The sequence below is a fragment of the Musca vetustissima genome, unplaced genomic scaffold, assembly GCF_032173495.1.
Source record: "Musca vetustissima isolate MV318-11 ecotype Yass unplaced genomic scaffold, APGP_CSIRO_Mvet_v1 utg20579, whole genome shotgun sequence".
In the NCBI taxonomy this organism is placed as follows: domain Eukaryota; kingdom Metazoa; phylum Arthropoda; class Insecta; order Diptera; family Muscidae; genus Musca; species Musca vetustissima.
Window position 1 is genome coordinate 291,163 of NW_026881785.1, and position 23,768 is coordinate 314,930.

General features: G+C 35.0%; 1 protein-coding gene across 1 annotated transcript in view; it reads right to left on the reverse strand.

Annotated features, from left to right (window-relative positions):
* The window catches only part of LOC133327791 (beta-alanyl-dopamine/carcinine hydrolase), a 37,310-nt gene extending 30,251 nt beyond the window's left edge, over nt 1-7,059 (reverse strand). Inside the window, exon 1 of the mRNA XM_061536327.1 lies at nt 6,955-7,059. Coding sequence (XP_061392311.1) covers nt 6,955-7,038 — 84 coding nt within the window. The 5' untranslated portion in view covers nt 7,039-7,059. The remainder of the gene's footprint in view (nt 1-6,954) is intronic.
* Between the last annotated feature and the right edge of the window lie 16,709 nt (nt 7,060-23,768).

The window sequence follows — 23,768 nt, forward strand, 5'->3', positions numbered from 1 at the left end:
GGTCCCCTTTTCCAGAAATGACTGAAAACTCGTTCAAAACGGGGTTAAAGCTGCTCAGAATATTCTACAGAAATGTTCGCCATTAAGTTTTACTATGAATGTCAGAATAGACTAAAACTCAAAAAAAAAAAAAAAAAAACTCATCCGAAACGTAAATAATTAAAAAAAAAAACAAAAACTAATTTTAGGGTCAATATCGTATTTTTTTTTTTACTAGACCGACTGCGTTCGGAAAGCGTTTAATAATAATCTGTGTGTAAACTCATTCTTAACATACTGTATATTTTTTTTGTAAAATTGACTCTAATGCTCATTAGTCTATTGAAAATAACGGGAAACCCAATGCCTAGAAAAATAACACAATTAAAGTTTGTAATTCCCATTCGATAATTAAATAAATTTACACAAATTAATTATAGCCATAAAATCACAAACAAAAATTCTGTCGCACTTCTGTCTAAATTACATTATTATGTCATTGTAAACAAAATAATTATTAGTAATTTATCGAGTAATTAAATCGCACATGTTGAAGAGCATATAGTTTTTATTTTTAAAAACAATAATTTATTTGTATTAATTTATTAATGATATGAAAATATAGTCGACGCCCGGTAAAACGAATACTCAGTTAAGGGCACCCCACCCATTCTCGATTTTAATTTTTTAAGATTTTTAATGGGCTGGTAAATCAATACCAACGCTTGTTAAGGTTTTAACTTTGCACATATATATTTGAAGATTTAAAAGATAAAAAAAGATAATTTACAAAAAATTTTTGTTATTGCTTTGTTGTTGTTTCTTGTAATTAAAGAAAAGTCCTTATTTTTGATGGCGGGCATGATAACTCCTCGATGGAACATCGGAATCCGAAAATTCCAACGGTGTTAGAAAGAGTACATGTCTGGCTCTCGTATGAACTAGGATTATTGGCTTCGCTCTAAAATTAACAAAATGGTGGACCTTTGAAAAAATATTTTTGGAAAATCACCGATTTTTGACCAAAAAACAAGTTAAAAAATAAGGAAGATCTTCACCGATTGGCTTTATCCTAGTTCATACGAGAGCTATACACTCCCAGAGAAACGTTGCAAAATTTGGAACCATTCGCAAAAAAATGTTTAGAGAAAAACGCGTTTAAAGTTTGAGAAGCCCTTCAGCCGTCACTTGATGCGGACACAATAAATCGGATATATCTTCAAGAGTTCTTGAGATTTTCACTTGAAATTTTGTAGAGACATTCTTTAATCAGTTTAGATTCAAATTATGTCAACAAAAATTTTGACCCCGAATGGGGGGGGGGGGGGGGGGGGGGGTCCCCTTAAACGAATTCGGTATATAAGGAATGAGAAAAATAGTCGACTCGGCAATTTAAAAAACTTCGTGATATAACAAATTTGTCGCTATAACGTAAGGGCCTGACAATATATCACTCGTTATACCGGGCGTTGACTGTATAGCTAAAATGTACAAAATGTTCACGTGCTATACTAATCAGAAGTTTTGTAAAAAATTGAAATTAATTTATTAATCGCACACATTAACATAACTATTATGGACCCGTGTTTCATACTAAATTGTTTTGGGCATTAAATCATCCAAACATAGTCCCTTATAGTCCAAAATTTATGTAAACCAACTAAAGATGAAAAAAAAATCGTTCAGTCTGTAAGAATTTTATAATAGAAATATATTTAGGTACACATAATATAAATAAATAATTAAATAAATTATTTACAATTCTCTTTAATTAAAAAAATACATAAACTTGTCTTTTACCTCTTTTTGAGAACAAAAAAATTTGAATCTTGTGGTTTAAAAAGTAATTTGTCAATAAAAATGCGGATTTCACGTCATCATACCTTGTTACATACAAGAAAGTATACGACTTCTCTTTGTTTCGTTCATTTAGAATTCCGAAAAATTCGATGAATTGTCTTTTTTTAATAAAACACCAAAAAACGTGTTATTAATAGACAAAAAATATATTCTTTTGGGTCAATGCCCACAATGTTCTCTGAGTTGTCTAAAAAGACAACAGTTGTAGTACATTTAAATTATTCACAGTCGAAAATAAAAAAACAAATAAATGCAATTGATTTCTGTTTGTTTGTCACACGAATGTCTGTCTATCAGACAATGCATGTTGGTTCTGTTGCGTGTCAAAACTTATTAATATTTAAGTCTCCTTGAGAACTTAGAAGAAAGAAAGTTTGTATTTAAAAATTAGAAATATTATTTAACGATTAACCCATGGAGGTATTTAATTTTTAAAACTTGTTTTTCTTATAATATTCTTTTTCAGCTATTCAAGGGTTAATTGTATTCTGTTCCAATTTAATTGTAGGCATTTCGTTTGAAATTTTGAGATTTTGATATATTCGTTTGACATTTTGATATATGTATATGATACATTTTGTGAATATCATTCTTTTTATTTCCATAATTTAATTTGTGTGGGTTGACAATACCGTGGGAAATATTGTATTTATAGGTCTCTTGGAGGTATTATGAATTAAATAATATTTAATTTATTACGTTCTTTTAAAACAAAGAAATGCTAATCGGTTATTTCAACAGAAACCATATATTGGAACATTTCATATTCATTTACTAATTAATTTTTCGATAATATGTGATTGATAAACAAAGATTGCATGCAATATATAAATTGAGAAATTGCTGTTGTGGGAAATATTTTTCGAATTGATCCAATAATGTGTTTATAACATTTATGGATAATAATGTTGATGACGGAGAATAGTAATGAATATTGTATGAAATATATGTTACAAATATATTCTCTGTGAGGACATAATTTAAGGGGACTCCCCCTTACGATTGGCAAATAAGCATACATTATGTTAAAGACTTGTAATTTTGCATACATGTTTTTGAAGACTTAAAGGAGCAGAAAACAAGTAAGAAAGTGTCAGTCGGTGTTGCCGACAGATATATTTCCCAGCCTATGGTTTGCGCAGGAATTACACACAGATTTTATTATTAGTTTTATATATGAAATATGTTTTTATCAACGATGTTTCGGATATATTGTTTATCAAATTTTATAAAATATTGACCATTTGTGAGGGAGATACCGGAAAAAGTGGACTACTGGGTCCCATCTTTAAACTTGAGCTAGACTTGGTAAAGATAATAGGTTGTATAGAGCTTGGTTCAGATCCGACATTCCATTCGCCTGATATTGGATATAGAAATATTAAAAAATTTGAACATTTGTGGGGGAGGTACCAGAAGGAGGGTCCCATATTCGGGTCTAGACTTCGTAAAGATCATGGGTTGTGCGAAGCTTGGATCAAATCGGACATTCCATTCGCCTAATATTGAATTTAGAAATATTGAAAATGTTGACTATTTGTGGGGGAGGTACCAGAAGGAGTGGGCCAATGGGTCCTATCTTTGGACTTGATCTCATATTTCTATGAGACACATTTTTGCCGTATCAAAGTGTATATACCCTCATTAGCCATAAGGCTGTCGTTACAATAATACAATATTTTGTTTACCCTTCACTGTGGCACAGGGTATTATGTTTTTGTGCATATGTTTGTAACAGGCAAAAGAAATCGAGATAGACCCATAGTTCCTATTGAGAATATGCATAGAATAACTTTCTGAGTCGATTTATGAATGTCCATCTGTCCGTCCGTCAATGTATTTTTGTGAACAAAGTACAGGTCGCATTTATGATCCGATTTGGATGAGATGTGGCACATACCCAAGGACGAACCTTATTGAAATTGAAGAAAATCGGTTCAGATTTAGATATACAGAATTAGGCACAGATTGATGTATGCGAAGTTTCATTAAAATCGGTTCAGTTTTAGATGTAGCTCACATATATAGTTTCGTCTGATTTTATGTAAATGGAGAAAGAAAGAGCCAAATTTAGGTAGATTGGCACAAAATTTTGCAAATCGTACTGAATTAGGTCCAAATTAATGTATGCGAAGTTTTGTTTGTCCGATTGTTTTTGTTTTAATATACTTCCAATATCTATGTACTTCACGGTAATTTCGTTCGAGTCCTTTTCAATGACCCTCCAAAGATGCTATGTCTATTCTATCTAAAGGATATTGTACATATGAGCATCTTTTGTATGTACCGAACGTGGCGAAGGGTATAATAGAGTCGGCCCTATCCGATGTTGATTTTTAAAACGTTTTAACTAGCATGTTAGATGTTTATTTTTACTAATTAGGAAAACATACATCAAGGCGGCACTATCACAAGTGAGATATGGGGGTGGTACACATTAAACGCATAGTTCACATTACCCGAAGTTAATCTAATTATGATCAGAATAAAATTTTATCAAGTCAGATTGTCTGTTTGTCAGTTTGCATATTTGTTTACAAATTATAATGGACAGATGGACGGGCGTATGGACACCCATGTCTAGATCGACTCAGCTAGTCGAGATATGATACCAATATTTCACGGCGTTACAAACTCTTGGGACCACACAAACCAATAGTACCCTTACAACATAGTTGCGTAGCTTATAATTAGGACTTGAAAATGTGAATATCAGCGGGTATTATCGAATATTCAGAATAGAAGTAATTAAATGCAAATTAGAATTTTGTTACAAATTTATGTTTTAGATTTCAAAGCCAAATATATAGTTCTTGGAAACATTTGAATTTTTTAATACAAATTTAAAAATTCAAATTGTGGTCCAATTTTTTTGCTTGACCAGCCCGTTTGTTTGTAAATGACCTAACACAATTTTACCAGCTATAAGGAACCAGTTGACAAACAGGTTGTAATTTTTGACAATATAATTCATCAAATTAAATACAATGCATCTAATTAAAAATTGACCATGGATCATATGTAATGGCTAATATTTTATTAACATTTATAGGAAGTGGTGCAAATGTGGTACAGGTTGGTAATGTGGTATAGTCACTTTTTTTGTAAACTGAAAATTTTAGAATAACTGAAACATGTTTTATAGTTTGCTGTTCTCAAAAAAATAAGATAGCAATGATCTGTTTAATTTATTTAACTTACGTTGAAAATCAGTAGCAAAAATTAAATTTTTCATGAAATTGACTTTTTTCGGTTGAAGTTTAAAAATAAATTTTTGTTTTACAGATTTTTTTTAATCTTTATTATGAAAGCATTAAAATAATCAATAAGTACTAAAAATCAAATAATATGCGCGATTGCACCACATATTTACCAATTTAGGATAAAAAACTAGACAATTTTTCAGGGAACACAAGTGCAGGTAATGTGGTATACCTTGAGTCTGTATGAAAAAAAGCCAGCACAAGACAAAATTTTATTACTATTTGAAACATTTGTCCTCTACGAGAGCATATCATGTATCACAAGGAAGGAAAACAAAGGCCATGGGATTTAAACTACTTCTCCGTACGAAGATTAAATATTGTCATGTGTAGACATTATTATATAATAAAAATTAATGTTCCACTCAACGTATCCGTTAAAAATCTTAACAGACATAAATCTCGAGCTAACTCACATTCATTAAAAACAATAAATTATATAAGATATCAATTGGAAGTGAAAATTATACTATACCACATTAACATCATGTGGTATACCACATTACCTTCACTTTTTATACCCTACACAACTATGTTGTCAGGGTATTATAGCTTTGTGCAGCCCCAAATGTTTGTAACGCCGCGAAATATTGGTCCTAGACCCACCTTTAAGTATACCGATCGTCATATCTCGACTAGCTGAGTCGATCTAGACATGTGTGTCCGTCCGTCCGTCCGTCCGTCTGTCCATTATAATTTGTAAACACGATACAGGCCACAGTTATGGACCAATCTTCACGAAATTTTGCATGTAGGATGGGTTCTGGCCAATGAAGACCCCTATTGTTTTTGGAAAAGATCAGTTAATATTTAGGGGATGAAATGGACCAAATACTAAATTTTTGTCGGTTTTTCTGGTCGCTCCAGAGGCCGCAATTATGGCCCAAACACCGCGAATTTTTGCATGGAGAAGGGGATTGGGCCAGAGAATAAGCATGCATGTTTTGATAAAGATCGGTCAATATTTAGCAGGTCAAATGGACCCTGACTTTTGTGTGAAAAATGACAACATTTGTATTCTATGGCATATATATTTACTCCTGGAGGATGTAGACCCCAGGAGTTGATAGCATATCCAAGAGGAGTGGTTGGCGTTTAAATTGATACCAAATATAGTGATGTATCTACTCAGATGTGGGAGTTACAGTCAAATATTTACAGGTGCTTACGTATTCAGATATTATTTAGTAACCCATTACCACATTGGAGGGAGAAATATCGCGCTAATGGCTTTGAAATTTTTCATGAAGTTAAAGTTATGGTCAAGAACAACGCCTACAATTTTCTGTGATGATCAGATTAAAATGTTGGGATGAAATGGACCGAAAACATAATTTTTTGTGTGTTTTCGAGTAGAGTATAATCCGAAAATCACAACACAACCCACCGTGAAGGTAATCTGGACAAGTAATTAGAAGGACTGTACTGAATATTCGAAAAAAGTAAGGAAGAGGTGTTGTTAACCTCTAATCGGACAAGAGGGGGCAAATATCACGAAATATTACTCCGACTCGGAATAAACATCCTCAGAAAGTTAGAGTTCGTGGTAGTTGTGTAGGGTATCGTATGGTCGGCCCCGTCCGACTATACTGCTCCGCTCACTGGTTTTAAAATCACTTTTAATGGAATTCCAAATATTTTCTCAAATATCTCTTAAATTTTTAGAATAATATTATTTTCAAATTGATACATGGAAAGACAACACATATAGCATTTTAAGTGTAAAATTTCAATTTAATCGGTCAAAAAATAAAAATTTGGCAATCTAAAAACAAATGGTTATACCACATTTGCATCACCTCCTATATTTTAATTTTTTTGAACCGAACCAAAATGTCCTTAAAAAACTTACCATATCAAATCCCACATCATAGTGAGTGCCCCGAGTATAAAGGATGGGAATAGCCTGGCGACGAGGAATATTTTTAGCGGTCATTTTTTTGTTTTGTTGCTTGGTAACGTTGGTTTATGTACAATTAAATGGAATCGCAGAACAAACTATTGTTGAACACTCTAAAAAAATAGGATTTTTAATAAATAAAACAAAGTTTCTTATCACTTTCTGTTATTGTAGAGCTCTCAATTTGATGAATACCAGACGTTAATCTGAAATGTTTACACGTTAATTGTTTATCAGTTAACTGCAAAAGTAACGTTTAATTGCAAATTCAGAGCACACTTGATGGCATTAACGAATGAATTCTTTTTCGAAAAAAAAAAACAACAACAACAATTATTTGATATCTCTAATGTTTATTTAATTTTTTTATAACAGTTGTTTATTATCATCACAAATGAAGATAACAGAATTAAGTGTATTTTTTTTAAAAATTTATAATATTACATTTATTTTTTATTAAAGGATTTTTGTTTTGAATTTATTATTTTAAAAATTTCTTCTTCTATTACATTTAATTTTTATTGAAGAATTTTATATAATTTTTTTGATTTAATTTTCCGTTTCAAAATTTCTTATTGTTCCACAGCGTTTAACAGTAATTTTCAAACTAATTGCTAATGGATTCGCAGCCTGCTAAGTAACTTCGCTATAATTTGTTTATTGTTGGGTGGGATGGTCGGTTGGTTGGTTGGGTTCGTTGGTTGTCGGTTGTTTGTTTATTGTTGGTTAGACGTCGATTGGTTGACTGGTTGGTTATTTGACTCTCTTTCTCACTGTGTGTTTTGTTTTCGTTTTTTTGGTTTAACAACCGCATCGGCTAAGGTGTTGTTATCACACATTTAACTGACTCTGACCGACGAACACCATCAATCCAACGAATCTATAACAAACGACAACGACGACGGCAACAACGATGATGACTTTTGTCGGCTGCTTTTGTTTTGCGGCAGTATTATTATGCGTTAGCATGTTGTTCTCGTAAAATCGCCTAAACGAAAACAAAACAAACAAAATTCTCCATCGACTTATGAATGATTTTTTGCAAATACATTAAATCTCTTATACTGACTGCTACAGTGTGGAGCATAATTGAAATTATAACAAAATGCTGTGGCTACAAATAAAATTGATTTTCATACACTCAGTCTTAAGGCTAATGAGGGTATATACACTTTATTACGGCAAAAAACGTCTCATCGATTAATTGCTCCAATATCAAGATAATGGAATTTCTAATGGGATTCAACCATTGCAAATCGTAATATTTTGTCAAATCTTCATTTGTAACTCATCGCAAAAATCATTTCCGACCCTATAAAGTATATTCTTGATCAGCGTAAAACTCTATGACGATCAAAGCATGAATTAAGATAGATCGCCAACTTTTGCATAGAGTCGTCATTTGTCTGCAGGCAGGTCAATTTTGAAGATGTGCTATATCGGTCCTCGTTTAGGCATAGCTTTCATATTATTTCGTATTTCGCATATGGTAACAAATCTACCTACCAAATATTATTAATATTCGCCCCCCTTTTAGGGGTAGTCCCAATATAACCCCTTTTTATACCATTCACCACAATGTGATATAGGGTATTATGTCTTTGTGCATATGTTTGTAACAGCAAATGAGATAGACACATGATTCCTTGTGAGAATATGCATAGAATCACTTTTTGAGTCGATTTATGCATGTCTGTCCGGCTGTCTGTAGATGTTAAATTGTAAACAAAGTACAGATCACATTTATGATCCGATCCGATTTTGGTGAAATTTGGCACAAGTCACTTATTTGGCCCAAGGTCTAGAATGGTGAGTGCTAAGTTTCGTGACGATGTTGGCATTTTTACATTGTTCTCGTATATATGGCTAAATAATAAATGATCGGTTAACATTAACTAAAAAATAACATACCGGTCCATATTTTGATATAAACCCCGTATAAGAGTCTTTGCATTTTTAAAACATAGTCCCCGTATATATTTTTGGTATTTTATATCGTGTATCTCCCTTTTTTATTCCGTGTGGTTGTAATTTGACATTCCTCTATATTTAAGTTTATGCTTTTAAATAAAAAGTGTTTAATTTCTTAGTTTCGGTCTCAATGGAAGATAAACCAATCAATATTCTAATACAAGCTTTTACATACAGTTCGAAATGAATAAACATAAAACCGGTTATACAATTGAAATACCTCCTACATTTATGGAAGAATATGCTAATAGACGGCTGTTGTACATATTGTTGTTACAAACTACGACGTCATAATGTCTAGACTGGCGCTTTCGTTTTATATGTTTGTCTCATGTAGAGTGGAGGTACTGTGAGGGGATTTTTCTAAATCCATTTAGAGAAAAAGTTAGAATTGGAAAGTATGAATATTGAACTACTGCTTTGAAGACAGAAATAAATAATTACAAGTGGAGACGAATAACACTAAAAATTAAATTTTAAAACTTTTGCCATAGACAAATACATAATGATCATAAATAATTTTGATTTTTTGGTCTGCGTCGGCGTTGGTGAATTCCCGCCATGGAAATTGCCTTCCAGAAATTCAATTTTTTTCAATGAAAAAAGAAGTAAGCGCCGCAGTATATTCGAACGGTGTCGACGATGTGTAACCCTAAACTACTGCCAAATTTCTTTGGAACTAATTCTACTTTTCACAAAAAGTCTCGGTCTTCTTGACCTGCTAAGTTGACCAATCATCATTAAAACAGCTATGCTTATTCGTAGTCCAACTACATTTCGTTTCCTAAATGTCGATGTCAACACATGGACCTATATGGATTATTCTCAGAATATAAGAACACTTTTGGTAGAGACATTTGACAGCCTACAATAATCTCAAACATTCAATTTGACCAATACCGATTAATGGGAGAAACAATAATATGGAGCCTATTCGGAAACATGGGTCAGTAATGTTAATCAAAAGAAGAAAATTACAAAAATTAAAAAAAAAATACAGTCAAAATACGGAAAATTGGGAATGTAGGGTTATATGAGGTCCTATATTTTTCAATAATAGTTAGAATATTTTCTACCCATATACTAAATTACAGCTGATTAGTCCGTGCCCAAAAGCTTTAAAATACCGAATAAAGGGGGTATCTGATCAACAATATACCTACTCGTATTGTATGGGGTCTCCGACAAACCTATCTAGGTGTTACAACTTAGGCTAAAAAGGCGGTGGTTATATGGGGATCATATCAAAACGTGCATTTTTTCGGGATCGTAATCGCAGTTGTAAACAGAAATGGCTGTAATTTGGTTTGAGATGCCGCATGTTAACGAACCACGAGTGACGAAGATGTGTGTCTCGTCCGCAGTGTCGTATACTGGTAAACGTTAACAAAGGTTCGGCCTCGCTCCTTGCTCATAGCCAACTGCCCGCTCTTTGCCAGCTCCTCTCTCATAGCCAGCTCCTCTCTCATAGTCAGCTGCTCACTCATAGCCAACTTCTCCCTCTTTGCCAGCTCCACACTAATAACCACTAACTACTAACCGAATCCTGACAAACTCGAACCAGCCGATCAACAACAGCCGATCCTAAAGAACCGGTTTTCTTCCAGCTGACGGTAGCCAGCCGATCATCAACGAGCCCTACAATAGCCAGCCGATCATCAACGAGCCCTACAATAGCCAGCCGATCTTCAACGAGCTGACATCAGCTAGCCGGGTATCCTCGAGCCGACATCAGCTAGCCAAGTAGCATCGAGCCGTCTGTAACCAGACGATCACTAAAGAACCGAGTATTTTCGGGCCGACGGTAGCCAGCCGATCATCAACGAGCCGAGTATTTTAGAGCCTTCTATAGCCAGTCGATCTCCAACAAACCGACATCAGCTAGCGGAGGGAGTATCTTCGAGTCGACTGTAGCCTGCCGATCTCCTACGTACCAACTGTAACCAGCCGACATCAGTAACCGAGCACCTTCGAGACGACCACAACAAACCCGAATACCAACCAACCGATTAGCTTCGAGCCGACTGTAAGCAGCCGGCTATTAACGATCCGATCTTCATACCCAGGCACCAATACACCATGATAAAAATAAGTGAGCGTTGCAGTATAGTAGGACGGGGCCGATCATATGATACCCTACACAACTTCCACGGAAATCTTACTTTCTGTGGTTCTATATTCTGAGCTTGGGCAATATTTCGCGATATTTGAACTGTTTTGACCAACTAGTGGTCAACAAATATTACTAATGTTCAGTTCAGACGTTCTAATTACTTGTCCAGATTCCCTTCACCGTGGGCTCTGTTGTGATGTTCGGCTTCCAATTGTGGCCTATAGATCGACTCGAAAAACACACAAAAAATTAAGTTTTCATCCCAAAATTATTATCTGATCATCACCGAAAATTATAGGCGTTGTCCTTGACCATAACTGGAATCTCATGGAATCTCCAGTGTGGTAATGGGTTACTAAATAATATCAGAATACGTAATCACTTGTAAATATTTAAGTTTAACTCACACATCCGAGTACATAGGACAATATAATTGGTATTAATTTAAAGGTCAACCACTCCTCTGGGTATACTATCAACTTCTTGTGTCTATGTCCTTTAAGGGTAAATATGTACGCTATAGAATACAAATTTTGTATTTTTTTCACACAAAAGTCAGGGTCAATTTGACCCGTTAAATAATGACCGATCTTTATCAAAACAGGCATGCTTATTCTTTGGCCCGATCCCCTTCTCCATGTAAAAATTCGCAATGTTTGGGTCGTAATTGCGGCCACTGGAGCGATAAGAAAATCAGACAAAATTAAAGTTTTTGGTCCATTCATACCCTAAATATTAACCGATCTTTACCAAAAATAATTGGCCAGAACCCATCCTACATGCAAAATTTCGTAAAGATTGGTCCATAACTGTGATCTGTATCGTATTTATAAATTATACTGGACAGACGGACGCAAACTCTTCGGGCTACACAAAGCTATAATACCCTGACAACATAGTTGTGTAGGGTATAATGAGAGCTAATTGGGTTGAAAAATGAAACACGGATAGATATTGATAACACTCCGACCCAATTTGGATCCAAAATATAAAATTTGATTGAAACACGTATCCAAACTTCCCAAATGTACCATTATTTGGGGACTAAAAGTAGATCAATTTTTATAATTTTTGGTGTGAAGATTTTCTAATTTATCTTTTCCTTCACCAAAAATATTCCTCATTCGATATAATTGAAAACATGTCTTCTCAAAAATAACCTGTAATATCCGCAATCCAATATTCTGATTGCCATTGACTCTGTCGTCGGGAGAAAAGTGCGACCCGGCGCGAATCCTCTTTACCAATCACATATGAGTCTTCCTCGGCATTAGCTTCGATTCGTCTTTGTTAACCTCTTTCTGAATGGTTTAGGGGTCTGTTTCGAATCAGATTTTAAACACTCCTTAGCCAAGTATAACACTGTGCTACAAAATAACAAAAAAATTTTTTTCAGGGGTTCTAATGTACCAATTCTGTTTAGTTGGAGTCTCTGGATCACGAAAATACCTTTGGTTTTTCTGGGTCACTTCGAAAATTAATTTTATAACGGTAAATATAGAGAAAAACGAGCTTTCATGGATTTTCCATTTGAAACTTGAATAACTTATTTACTATATAACGGATTTATATTATTCTTTTTTCCTTTCAAAGAGTACAATTTTTCCTTTCAAACAAGATATATATTTGGTAAATCGGTTGAGGATTGGCTGAGTTACAGCGGTTGAAATGTAAAAAAATACGCATAAAATGACAAAATTTATTTTTCTTCGGACTGTACGATGAAATTATGATATCAAGCCATATAAGTTTTATTATATTACGGGGAAGAAAATTAAATTAGCTTTCGAAAATGATAAAAATCAAAAAAATCGGTTAAAAAATGGATGACTTATGCACATTTTTGTATTGATTCTATGCATATTCTCTAAAGGAAATATGGGTCTGTATCGTTTCCTGTTACAAACCGTTATGTTTGTAGCAGGCAAAAGGAAACGAGATAGACCCATAGTTCCTTTAGAGAATATGCATAGAATCAATACAAAAATGTGTATAAGTCATCCATTTTTTAACCGATTTTTTTGATTTTTATCATTTTCGAAAGCTAATTTAATTTTCTTCCCCGTAATATAATAAAACTTATATGGCTTGATATCATAATTTCATCGTACAGTCCGAAGAAAAATAAATTTTGTCATTTTATGCGTATTTTTTCACATTTCAACCGCTGTAACTCAGCCAATCCTCAACCGATTTACCAAATATATATCTTGTTTGAAAGGAAAAATTGTACTCTTTGAAAGAAAAAAAGAATAATATAAATCCGTTATATAGTAAATAAGTTATTCAAGTTTCAAATGGAAAATCCATGAAACCTCGTTTTTCTCTATATTTACCGTTATAAAATTAATTTTCGAAGTGACCCAGAAAAACCAAAGGTATTTTCGTGATCCAGAGACTCCAACTAAACAGAATTGGTACATTAGAACCCCTGAAAAATTTTCGTGTCGCACAGTGTAATTAAAGGTAATTTAACTCTATTGTGAGTCTACTATATAACTCATACATATATTCGATCGGAAGTCCTTTTTGAGTCTGTTATGTTTTAAATTCGAGTCGTTTATCGGTCGTATATGAGTGTTTGAAATTTTTAAATATACAGGTGTCCTTATAAACGTAGAATAAAATAAAAATTAAATATTATATTACGGTTTAAAAGTTTAATGTTAAAAAATGAAATAAAAACCAGTGAGCGGAGCAGTATAGTCGGACGGGGCCGACCATATGATACCCTACACAACTACCACGGAACTCTAACTTTTGCGTATGTTTATTTCGAGCCTGATCAATATTTCGTGATATTTGCACCCTCTTGACCGATTAGAGATCAACAGCACATCTTCCTTACACGGACATATTTTCCGAATATCCCAATATTCTGTACAGTCCTTCTAATTACTTGTCCAGATTCACTTCACCGTGTGTTGTGATTTTCGGCTTGTGGCCTCTAGCTTGACTCGAAAAAATACAAAAAAATTATGGGTCTATGTCCTTCAGGAGTAAATATATACGCTATAGAATACAAATTTTGTCATTTTTCACACAAAAGTCAGGGTCCATTTGACCCGCTAAATATTGACCGATCTTTATCAAAACAGACATGCTTATTCTTTGGTCCGATCCCCTTTTCCATGCAAAAATTCGCGATGTTTGGGCCATAATTGCGCCCTCTGGAGCGACCAAAAAAAAACCGACAAAAATTAAGTATTTGGTCCATTTTATCCCCTAAATATTGAAAGATCTTCACCAAAAGCAATAGGGGTCTTCATTGGGCAGAACCCGTCCTACATGCAAAATTTCGTGAAGATTGGTCCATAACTGTGGCCTGTATCGTGTTTACAAATTATAATGGACAGACGGACGGACGGACGGACACACATGTCTAGATCGACTCAGCTAGTCGAGATATGACGAGATATGATCGGTATACTTAAAGGTGGGTCTAGGACCAATATTTCGCGGTGTTACAAACTCTTGGGGCTGCACAAAGCTATAATACCCTGACAACATAGTTGTGTAGGGTATAAAAATAAAAATTTAGTATAATTGATAACTTTAATTAATCTTCTTATTATTATCAAATATGTTATTAATAAATTATAAATTAAACTATTTGTCATCTTTAGCAGGAGTCGTTTTCGAGTCCATTTTTTTGTCGTCCAAGTGACGCAATCCGTTTTTGTTCATCAAATGGCTCTTTAAAGACTCCGCAGGGTGATATTTTCAAAAACGATCTTCCAAATGCTATCTGGGATATAACAAAATAAATTTAAGCTGTACTAATTATCTGACCCACACTGTATGTTTATTCCCATTGATAAATTATCAATTTACATCCGATGTAATCAAAAAATGACCAATTTTGAAATACGTAATTTCTTTACCAACTGCTATTAATAAAATAATGAAATTGTAAAGCTATATTAGGTTGTAGCTAATTATCACAACAAAAGAGACAAATTGATTCAAAACACAGATACACTCACATAATCTCATATGTCAAAACAATATCTGTTTAGATTTAAATCTTACAAAAACCGTACGTTTGATATTCCCAATATTTTACTATGTGTTACCTCACAGTCATCTTTGCATAGATGTGTATGTATGTATTTATGTGGCCGCATCTGTAATGAAAACAATTTCTTAAAACAAAAGCGTTTTCACCACAAAATCGATACCATTGTAAAATTTATCATTTCCAACAACAAGTAGTAAAAACGTTTTTATGACTTCTGCTTCGGCAGATAACTCATCAATTTCCGTTATGAGTATCACCAACGATTATTAATTTTTTTTGGAAATGATTAACTATTGTTTTCATGGGTCAGGTCAGTTCCCTCGCACATAAGTGTGCAGCTGGTTGATTTCTTTTGTTGGAATTTCTTCTGCGTCCCAAAAATTTATAAAATCATTTAACGAAACTATTTTGAAGGTTTAAACAAATTCGAGACGTCAAACTGTTAACAAGTTTTTGTTAAAAGTGTCCGCGGGGTGACGGTCAAAGTTGTGCAGCGGAAGTTTTGGAATAAAAAAGAAAGAACAAAATGGAAATTTATAAAATTATAACAGTTAGTATTTGAAAGAAACAATTTTATAAAATTTAATTGAAAGTGAATTATTGGTGAACAATTGCATAGCATTTTTGCTAGTGTCATAGGGGTGAAACCCTTCGAAAGCTGTGTTAAAATATGACAATGCAAAATATATCAATGCAAATTGTAAAATTGGATACTACAATCAAGTTGTGCATGCAAGACAAGCTAAAACGTCGTTTAGTTCAGTCGGGCCGAACTTTTTTTACCCTCTACCATGCCATGGTAAATTTTTCGTAGGAAAATTTTACACCCAACGAAAACCAAATTAGAGCCCTGCCCAAAATCCCCTTAATACCCATTAATGGGAGTACTGTTATCTGAGGGCTATTCTAAAATTTTGACCGATTTCGATCATTTTTGGTAATGAGATAGAAATCAATGAAATTCAAAGGTCCAACTTACAGCTAAAACCTGGCAAAAATTCTGAATAAAGTGGAATGATATCGATAATTTTTGCAAGGGATATTTGCTTTGATTTAAAAGTGGTCAAACTCCTCAAAACACCGAATAATAGGCAGTACCGTTTTATTGCAGCTATCATAAAAAGTGGAACGATGTAGACCAATTTGGGGCCTTGCTACCCTATGGAAACTCAAAATACCAAATTACCGACAATTCGGTTAAAAAACCAAAAGTCCACAAAAATACCGAATATTTTGCTCTACCGTTATGTAGCAGCTATACCATAACGTAGACTATTGATATAGATACTGCCTCCTCTAGGTCAACGCTTTTACATTGCTCCTACATATATAGATAACGACCTATTTTAAGCTATTTGGAGACCCTAGCCTCATATTCGAACTATTATTGGGCTTTTCAAGTTCTCAGTGGATAAAATACCTGCAAAAAGACATTTTGCATTTTAAGTTTAGTATTTTGAACATTCTAGTCAAAATTTACATTTCGGCATTTCAGAGGATAAAATACATACCCGCAAATAATGTACAATATAGGTAAATGGGTTCAACCAAAATAGTATCGTTGGATTTTTGGTTTAATTTGGTCCGGCTGTTTATTATTGAGGTGTAGATTCTGTATTTTGAATAGCTATAAAACAAAATATGAATGAGTAAAAAAAAAATTAAGCCGATGCGATATTTATACCACAGGCAAGTATGTTTTCAGGGTATTATATCTTTGTCTGGCACCAAGAGTTTGTAAAGTCACGAAATATTGGTCTTAGACTCACGTTGAGTCGGTTTAGACATATGTGTCCGTCCGTCTGTTCAATATATTTTGTAAAAACGATACAGGCCACAGTTATGGACAATCGCCACGAAATTGTGCATGTACGGACGGGTTCTGGCCAAAGAATACCCCTATTGTTTCTGGTAATGGTCAATCGAACATCACGAAATATTAGACAGGCAAAGGGGTGTGACCATGGAATACGCATGACTGTTTTGATGAAGATCGGTCAATATTTAATGCGTCAAATGGAACCAGACTTTTGTGTGAAAAATTACAAACTTTATATTCTATGGCGTATAGAACATAGACCCGAGAAGTTGATAGTATATCCAAGGGTAATGACTGACCTTTAATTGATACCAATGTGTACTCGTATGCGGGAGTTATACGGAAATATTTACAGGTTTCTATGTGTTACGATATTACCGATGATAGATGATGATATTTAGGGAGCGCTCTAGAGGTCATTATTATATGCAGAACATCACATATTTTACACTGTGAAGTGGATCTGATAAATACTTAGAGCGACTGTTTAAATGTTCCGAGGGTCGAATCAACCAAAACCTTAAGTGATCAAATTGTTATTATACCCTTCACCACACTGTGGTACAGGGTATTATGTCTTTGTGCATATGTTTGTAACAGGCAAAAGGAAACGAGATAGACACATGGTTCCTTTTGAGAATATGCATAGAATCACTCAAATCGACTCAGAAGATTTATGCATGTCCATCCGTCTGTAAATGTTAAATTGTAAACAAAGTACGGGTCGCATTTATAATCCGATTTGGATGAAATTTGGCACAAGTCACTTATTTGGCCCAAGGACGAAACCTATTGAAATTGGGAAAAATTGGTTCAGATTTAGATAAAGCTCCCATACATAGTTTCGTCCGATTTAAGGTAAATAGGGCACCAAAGTCCCTCTATATCTTACGATTTGCATGAAATTTGGCGTACTGTATTAAGTACTGAATTAAGTCTAGAATGATGTCTGCCAAGTTTCGTGAAAATCGGTCCAGATTTAGATATAGCTCCCATATATAGTTTCGACCGATTTCATGTAAGTGGTGCACCAAAGTCCTTATATATCTTTCCATTTCCACGAAATTTGGCATGACGTATTGAATTGAGCTTAGAGCGATGTCTGCCAAGTTTCTTGAAAATCGGTTCAGATCTAGATATATATCTTTTGTCCGATTTAATTTAAATAATGTACCAAAGTTCTTATGATGCATAGCGTACTGAATTTAGTCTAGAATTTTGTGTGCCAAGTTTCGTAAAAATCGGTTGAGATTTAGATATAGCTGATATGAAGTAATTGACGCACCAAAAAACCAATATATGGCTGATAGGAACTAAACGTACCGAAATTAGTATAACTTAACCTGTGACAAGTTTCGTTGAAATCGTTTCATATTTGGGTATAACTTCCATATATATTTTCGTCCGATTTTAAGTAAATTGTCCATCAAACTCCTCATGTTTGTCAGATTGACATCAAATTTTGCACAACGTACAAAATTGAGCCTAGAATAACGTAGTTACGTTTTCTAGAAGTACAGACATAGCCCAACTGATGACCTATTGATATTTGTTTGAAGTCGATTTTCATACTTTTGTCCCAAACGAATGACATGTTTATGCATAGATCTAGTCCGATTCACATTTAGATAAATATCACATATTTTATTTCATCCAATTTCATGTTAATTATGCTGTTTAATATACCCATAGTGGTGAAGGGTATCATATAGTCGGCCCCGTCCGACTTTACTACTTTCCTTACCGGTTTTATGGTGTAAATTTTCAAAATGAAAGAAAAAATTTCGTGGTAGTTGTAGTAGTGTATCATATCGTCGGCCATGTCGAATATCCTGCTCCGCTCACTGGAGGGTACTGCTCCTTGTGTTGGAGGGTATAAAAAGACCAAAAATCCACCGGTTCTTTTTTGGGGGTTATCCATGGCATACATTTTGGTTACGATGATTTGAAAATTAAAACCTTAAATATCAGATTATATCTAAATCGGTTAAAAAGCGTGCCCAAAATGACGAATAACGGGAGAATACTAATTAGAATCTAAAACACTTGAATTAATGCCTATTTGGGTGCAAAATAGACAAACATCAACAAAATGGAGTTACAAGAAGGAGTGGACCAATGGATCCCATCTTCCTACTTGATCTTGGCTTGGTAAAGATAATAGGTTGTACAAAGTTTCGTTAAAATCGGATATTCCGTTTGCATGTTATTAAAAATTAACTTTTAACACAATTTTGAGCATTTTGTGTGGCAGGTACCAGAAGGAGTGGACCAATGGGTCCCATCTTCAAACTTGATCTAGGTTTGGTGAAGATAATAGGTTGTGCAAAATTTGGTTCAAATCGAACATTCCATTCGCACCAGCCAACGGACGGGCGCACCTGTAAATGTAAATCGACTCCAAATTTTCTGAAACGGATTTGGCCCAAAGCAACATGAGGCACATTTTGACCACTCAAAGTGTATATACCCTCATTAGACATATGACTGAGGTTATAATAATTTTTGGTAGGAAGATTTTATGCCCAATGAGAACGAAATGTATGAAATTCGGTTGAAAGACAAGCTCAAATTTCTGAGCAACCATATGCTACACCGAATTTCAAAATTCAACTTCATTCGATACAAAATTTACAATATGTATTTAGTATAATCCTGGTACGAAGTTCAAAACCTACTTATTATCTTAATCTAACACCATATAAAATAGAATGATTCTTATCTCCTGGGCCTTCATCAACGACGTTAATTATTCTGTCAACAGGATCTTAAACCGCTGGTCAACTTTTCTAGCGATGAAGATGTTTATTTGTTCTGACGTTCCCACGTACAGCTGTCTCCGCTTCAGATCTATCTGCTTCAGACTTTTGTTAGCTTTAACTGCTTCCGCTTTATGTACAGCTTTCTTCTCTTTTCCATAATACACCGTTATTCCCGGCATTTATCCGCATCTAGTTACTTTCTCCGGCTTTCAACAATTAGACTTTTTGAAGACAACACAGTAGTTACCATAGTGGTCAATAGTGGTTTACCCCATCAAGAATCTCTTCTTCGAACTTGGTTTCTTCTGCAAATTCTCCATCTATGAGATAAACATCTACATTGTGGAGATCGACTTCCTGTTTTCCATGATCCGTTCCGCCTCCATAACTTATTTTTATTTCTGCTTTTCATAGACTTCTGGTGGTTCTAACCCAGGGGTTTTCAAACCATTCTCCAGTGGTCTTCCTACCGCTGAACTTCTACTTCAATTTTGGGGAACGTGGACCAAATTCGTTTCATTGTCGGATAGTGTCACTACCTTATGATGTGATCTATATTTCATTTAATCCTAATATAACAAAAATCTATTCTATTTCTTCCACAGCTAAGTATTTTCTGTATTTTACAAATAAGCTCAACATTGGCGACCCCTACCTTCGTTGATGAATATGTGCACATCAAATTGCATGTACCAAAAGATATAATACACAAACATATTCATCACTACCATCATCGTCCACGAAAGCCGCATAAGAAACCGTTAAGCGGTCCGTTATTGGAAAATATTATATTATCGGAATTGGATAACCCCAAGGAGCCCATACACGACGAAGCGCCAAATGTCGATACCTACACCGTGATTGAGGAAACTGTTAAGAAGCCTTTACCACCACCAGTACATCATGTGGAAACTTTGCGGATAATTGAGAAGAAACCTCAACCCCAGTCATGGCAATATTATCAACCTCAAACGGAATATAATAAACCTCAACCCTATAAAGAGACTATAAAAGTTATAACGGAAAGTAAGCCACATTACCACCAACCGGCCACCATATCCCATGCAAGTGAGGAAGTAATTAAATATAAAGCACCTGCGGAACATTATGAATATAAGGATTATGCTACTTATCCCGTATATACGTCCAATAAGGCTGGCTATGAAAAGCCAACGTATATCGAAGAACCCTACGACAAATATTTGAAACATAAAGCTCTGGGTGATTCCTATGTTCCCGAATATTATGTTCCGCAAAAATATAAAACCTCAACCTATCATGACGAACCCAAGCAACACTATGAATATCGACCATCTTCACATCAGGAATATATTCAAGAAGATGCCAGCAATGAAGAATCTAAATATTATGTTCCCAAGCCGGAAATTGCAGACTCTTCTTCCTACCATCATCATCAGCATGTACCAAAGACAACTTATGGGGCTCCCAATACAGATGATGATTATGTTTCCAAACATCAAAGTTATCATTACCCATCAAAGTCGACGTATCAGCAGCCTAACTCTGAAGAATCATTTGCTAGTGAAGAAACCAAATATTATGTCCCCAAAAGTCCCGCAAAACATTCTGAATATAATGTACCAACACATACTCAGCATAATTCTCTTTCGGTATATAGTAATGATGGCTATGGCTATCATAAGCCTACACGATATCCTAAAGACGTAACAACTCCCTCACATGTCCATCACAACACCCTCTTGGATGAGTTAACACACGATGTTCCGGCATTGCCTAAGCCAAGACCAACTATAGATTGGCCTGAAGCATTTGCCAAAACACCTACCATTGAGACATATACCGGTCATGACAGTTATACGGCTGGAAATGTCCAGGGTTTGGATAATGATTATTATAATGATCCGTAAATCGGATATGAAAGATTTATTTTTTTGGATATGTTAACAAAATATTTATTAGTACAAACTAAAAATAATTCCCGATTTAATTTTGTAAATATGTAGATTTGTAATAAATTATTGTTAATTTTTTATTTATTTAATAAATTTATATTAAAAAAGTTTGTTTTAATTTTTATTGAGACCTCAGTATTTTGAAGGTCTTATCTACATTTTTCAACCGAAGGTGCTGTAATTTGACATTGCATGTCCTTGGAGAATGTTCAAAATGTTTGCCGAACATTTTCGAATAGGTCCATGTTTTGATCCCCTCATTTTCGTTATATTGAAGGTTTTATCAGAATTTTGTAAGTCGGCTATATCTCCAAAAGTTGTGGAGATTTTCACTTGAAATTTTAATGGGACTTTCTTGAGAAGTTATATGTTCATACTAAATGAAAATAGATTTTTTGAAACCGAGAATGGAGGGGTCCCCTTTAATGGCTTTAGCCCCAATATCCCAAGGGATTGTAATACAATATTCTGGCTATTGCCTCATTTTATGTCCATTGTGCTGAAGTTCCTAGATAGGTTGGATTTCTCACATCAAAAACGACATATTTAAGACATTTAAAATGAGCACATAGCTAGCTGGTGACAGAACGGCTGCCGAGCCGAGCTTAAAAAAAGATTACCAAGCGCGTCAGTCTTGTGCACATCTCATCTAATTTGAAAAAACATTTTCCGAGATGCTGTCTTCTACTTGATCTTTCCATCTAAATTGTGGCCTTCCATTTCTGGGTGAACCATCACTTGACTCGCTTTTATATGCCTTTTGAGCTAGGGCACCCTCATCCATTCTCATAACATGATCGATGTCCGAGAATATATGGCACATCTCATGGTTCAGTCGGCGCTGATATTTACCGTCGAAGCAGATCGGCCCATAAATCTTCCGGAGAATTTTGCTCTCAAACACTCCAAGAGCTGCCCATGCTTCAGATCCATACAACAGCACGGGTAGTATCAGCGTCTTGTAGAGTGTGATTTTGGTCTGGCGAGAGGTGGCCTTGTTCTTGAATTGCTTACTCAAACCATAGTAGCATCTGTTGGCTAACACTATCCTTCTCCGAATTTTAAACTAATGGCAGTTTAATTTATGGCGGTACCAAGGTATATACAATTTTTGACTACCTCAAAGCTTTAATTTTCAAGTTCCACTGTTGATCCGAGTCTATTGGAAGTCTTACTCGTTGATACCATCAGTTTGGTCATCTCGCCATTTACTACCATTTAGGCAAACCCCTTCTCAATTCGTTCAAATATGGCTGATACCGCCCTCAATGTTCGATCCATTATGTCGATGTCATCGGCGTTGGCGAGTAACATGTGTTGTTTGGTGTACAGAGTGCCACTTCTGTTCACTTTTGCCTCTCTTATGACCTTCTCCAGCAGAATGTTAAAAAGATCACAGGACAAACTGTCACCTTGTCAGAACCCTCGTTCGGTATTGAAGGGCTCCGAGAGGTCGTTTCCGACTTTAACTGCGGACCTTGTACCAGTTAAATTTATCCTACATAGCCGTATTAATTTTGCAGGAATGCCGAATGCTTTAAACACCTCTGAACGCATGGGGCTGTCGAATGCGGCTTTATAATCGACGAATATGTGGAATGTGTCGATGCTTTTTTCGTGCGTCTTTTGTGGAAATGAGTGAAAATCTGATTTATGGTGGATTTGCCAGGACTGAAGCCGCATTGGTATGGTCCAATAATGTCATTGACAATTGCCTTCAGTCGTTCACACAGCACGCTGGATAGCACTTTATATGAGATGGGTAAGAGACTAATTTCTCTAAAGTTGGTTTATATCGTCTTGCCTCCTTTTTTGTGCACCAGAATCTTACCACCGGTCTTGAATAGTTGGGCTGGTAACCCATTGGCAGCTGCTGCCTTATTATTCTTCAACCTATTCTGACCTTATCTTGGCTAGGTGGTATACACTATATACAGGTATTGTTATTGGTTTTGGGGTATCTTCTTCGCCGCCATCATACCAGAAGCATGGCAAAATGCTCCTTCCTGATCCTCAACACGCTCTATGTATCTATCACCAGGTTTCCTTCTTCATCTCTACAGGAGGAAGTGCCTGCACCGGACTTCTTTCTGACTCCTGTACATCTCGATTTGCTCCCGCTCACGTTTTTCTTGTTCTTTCTGAA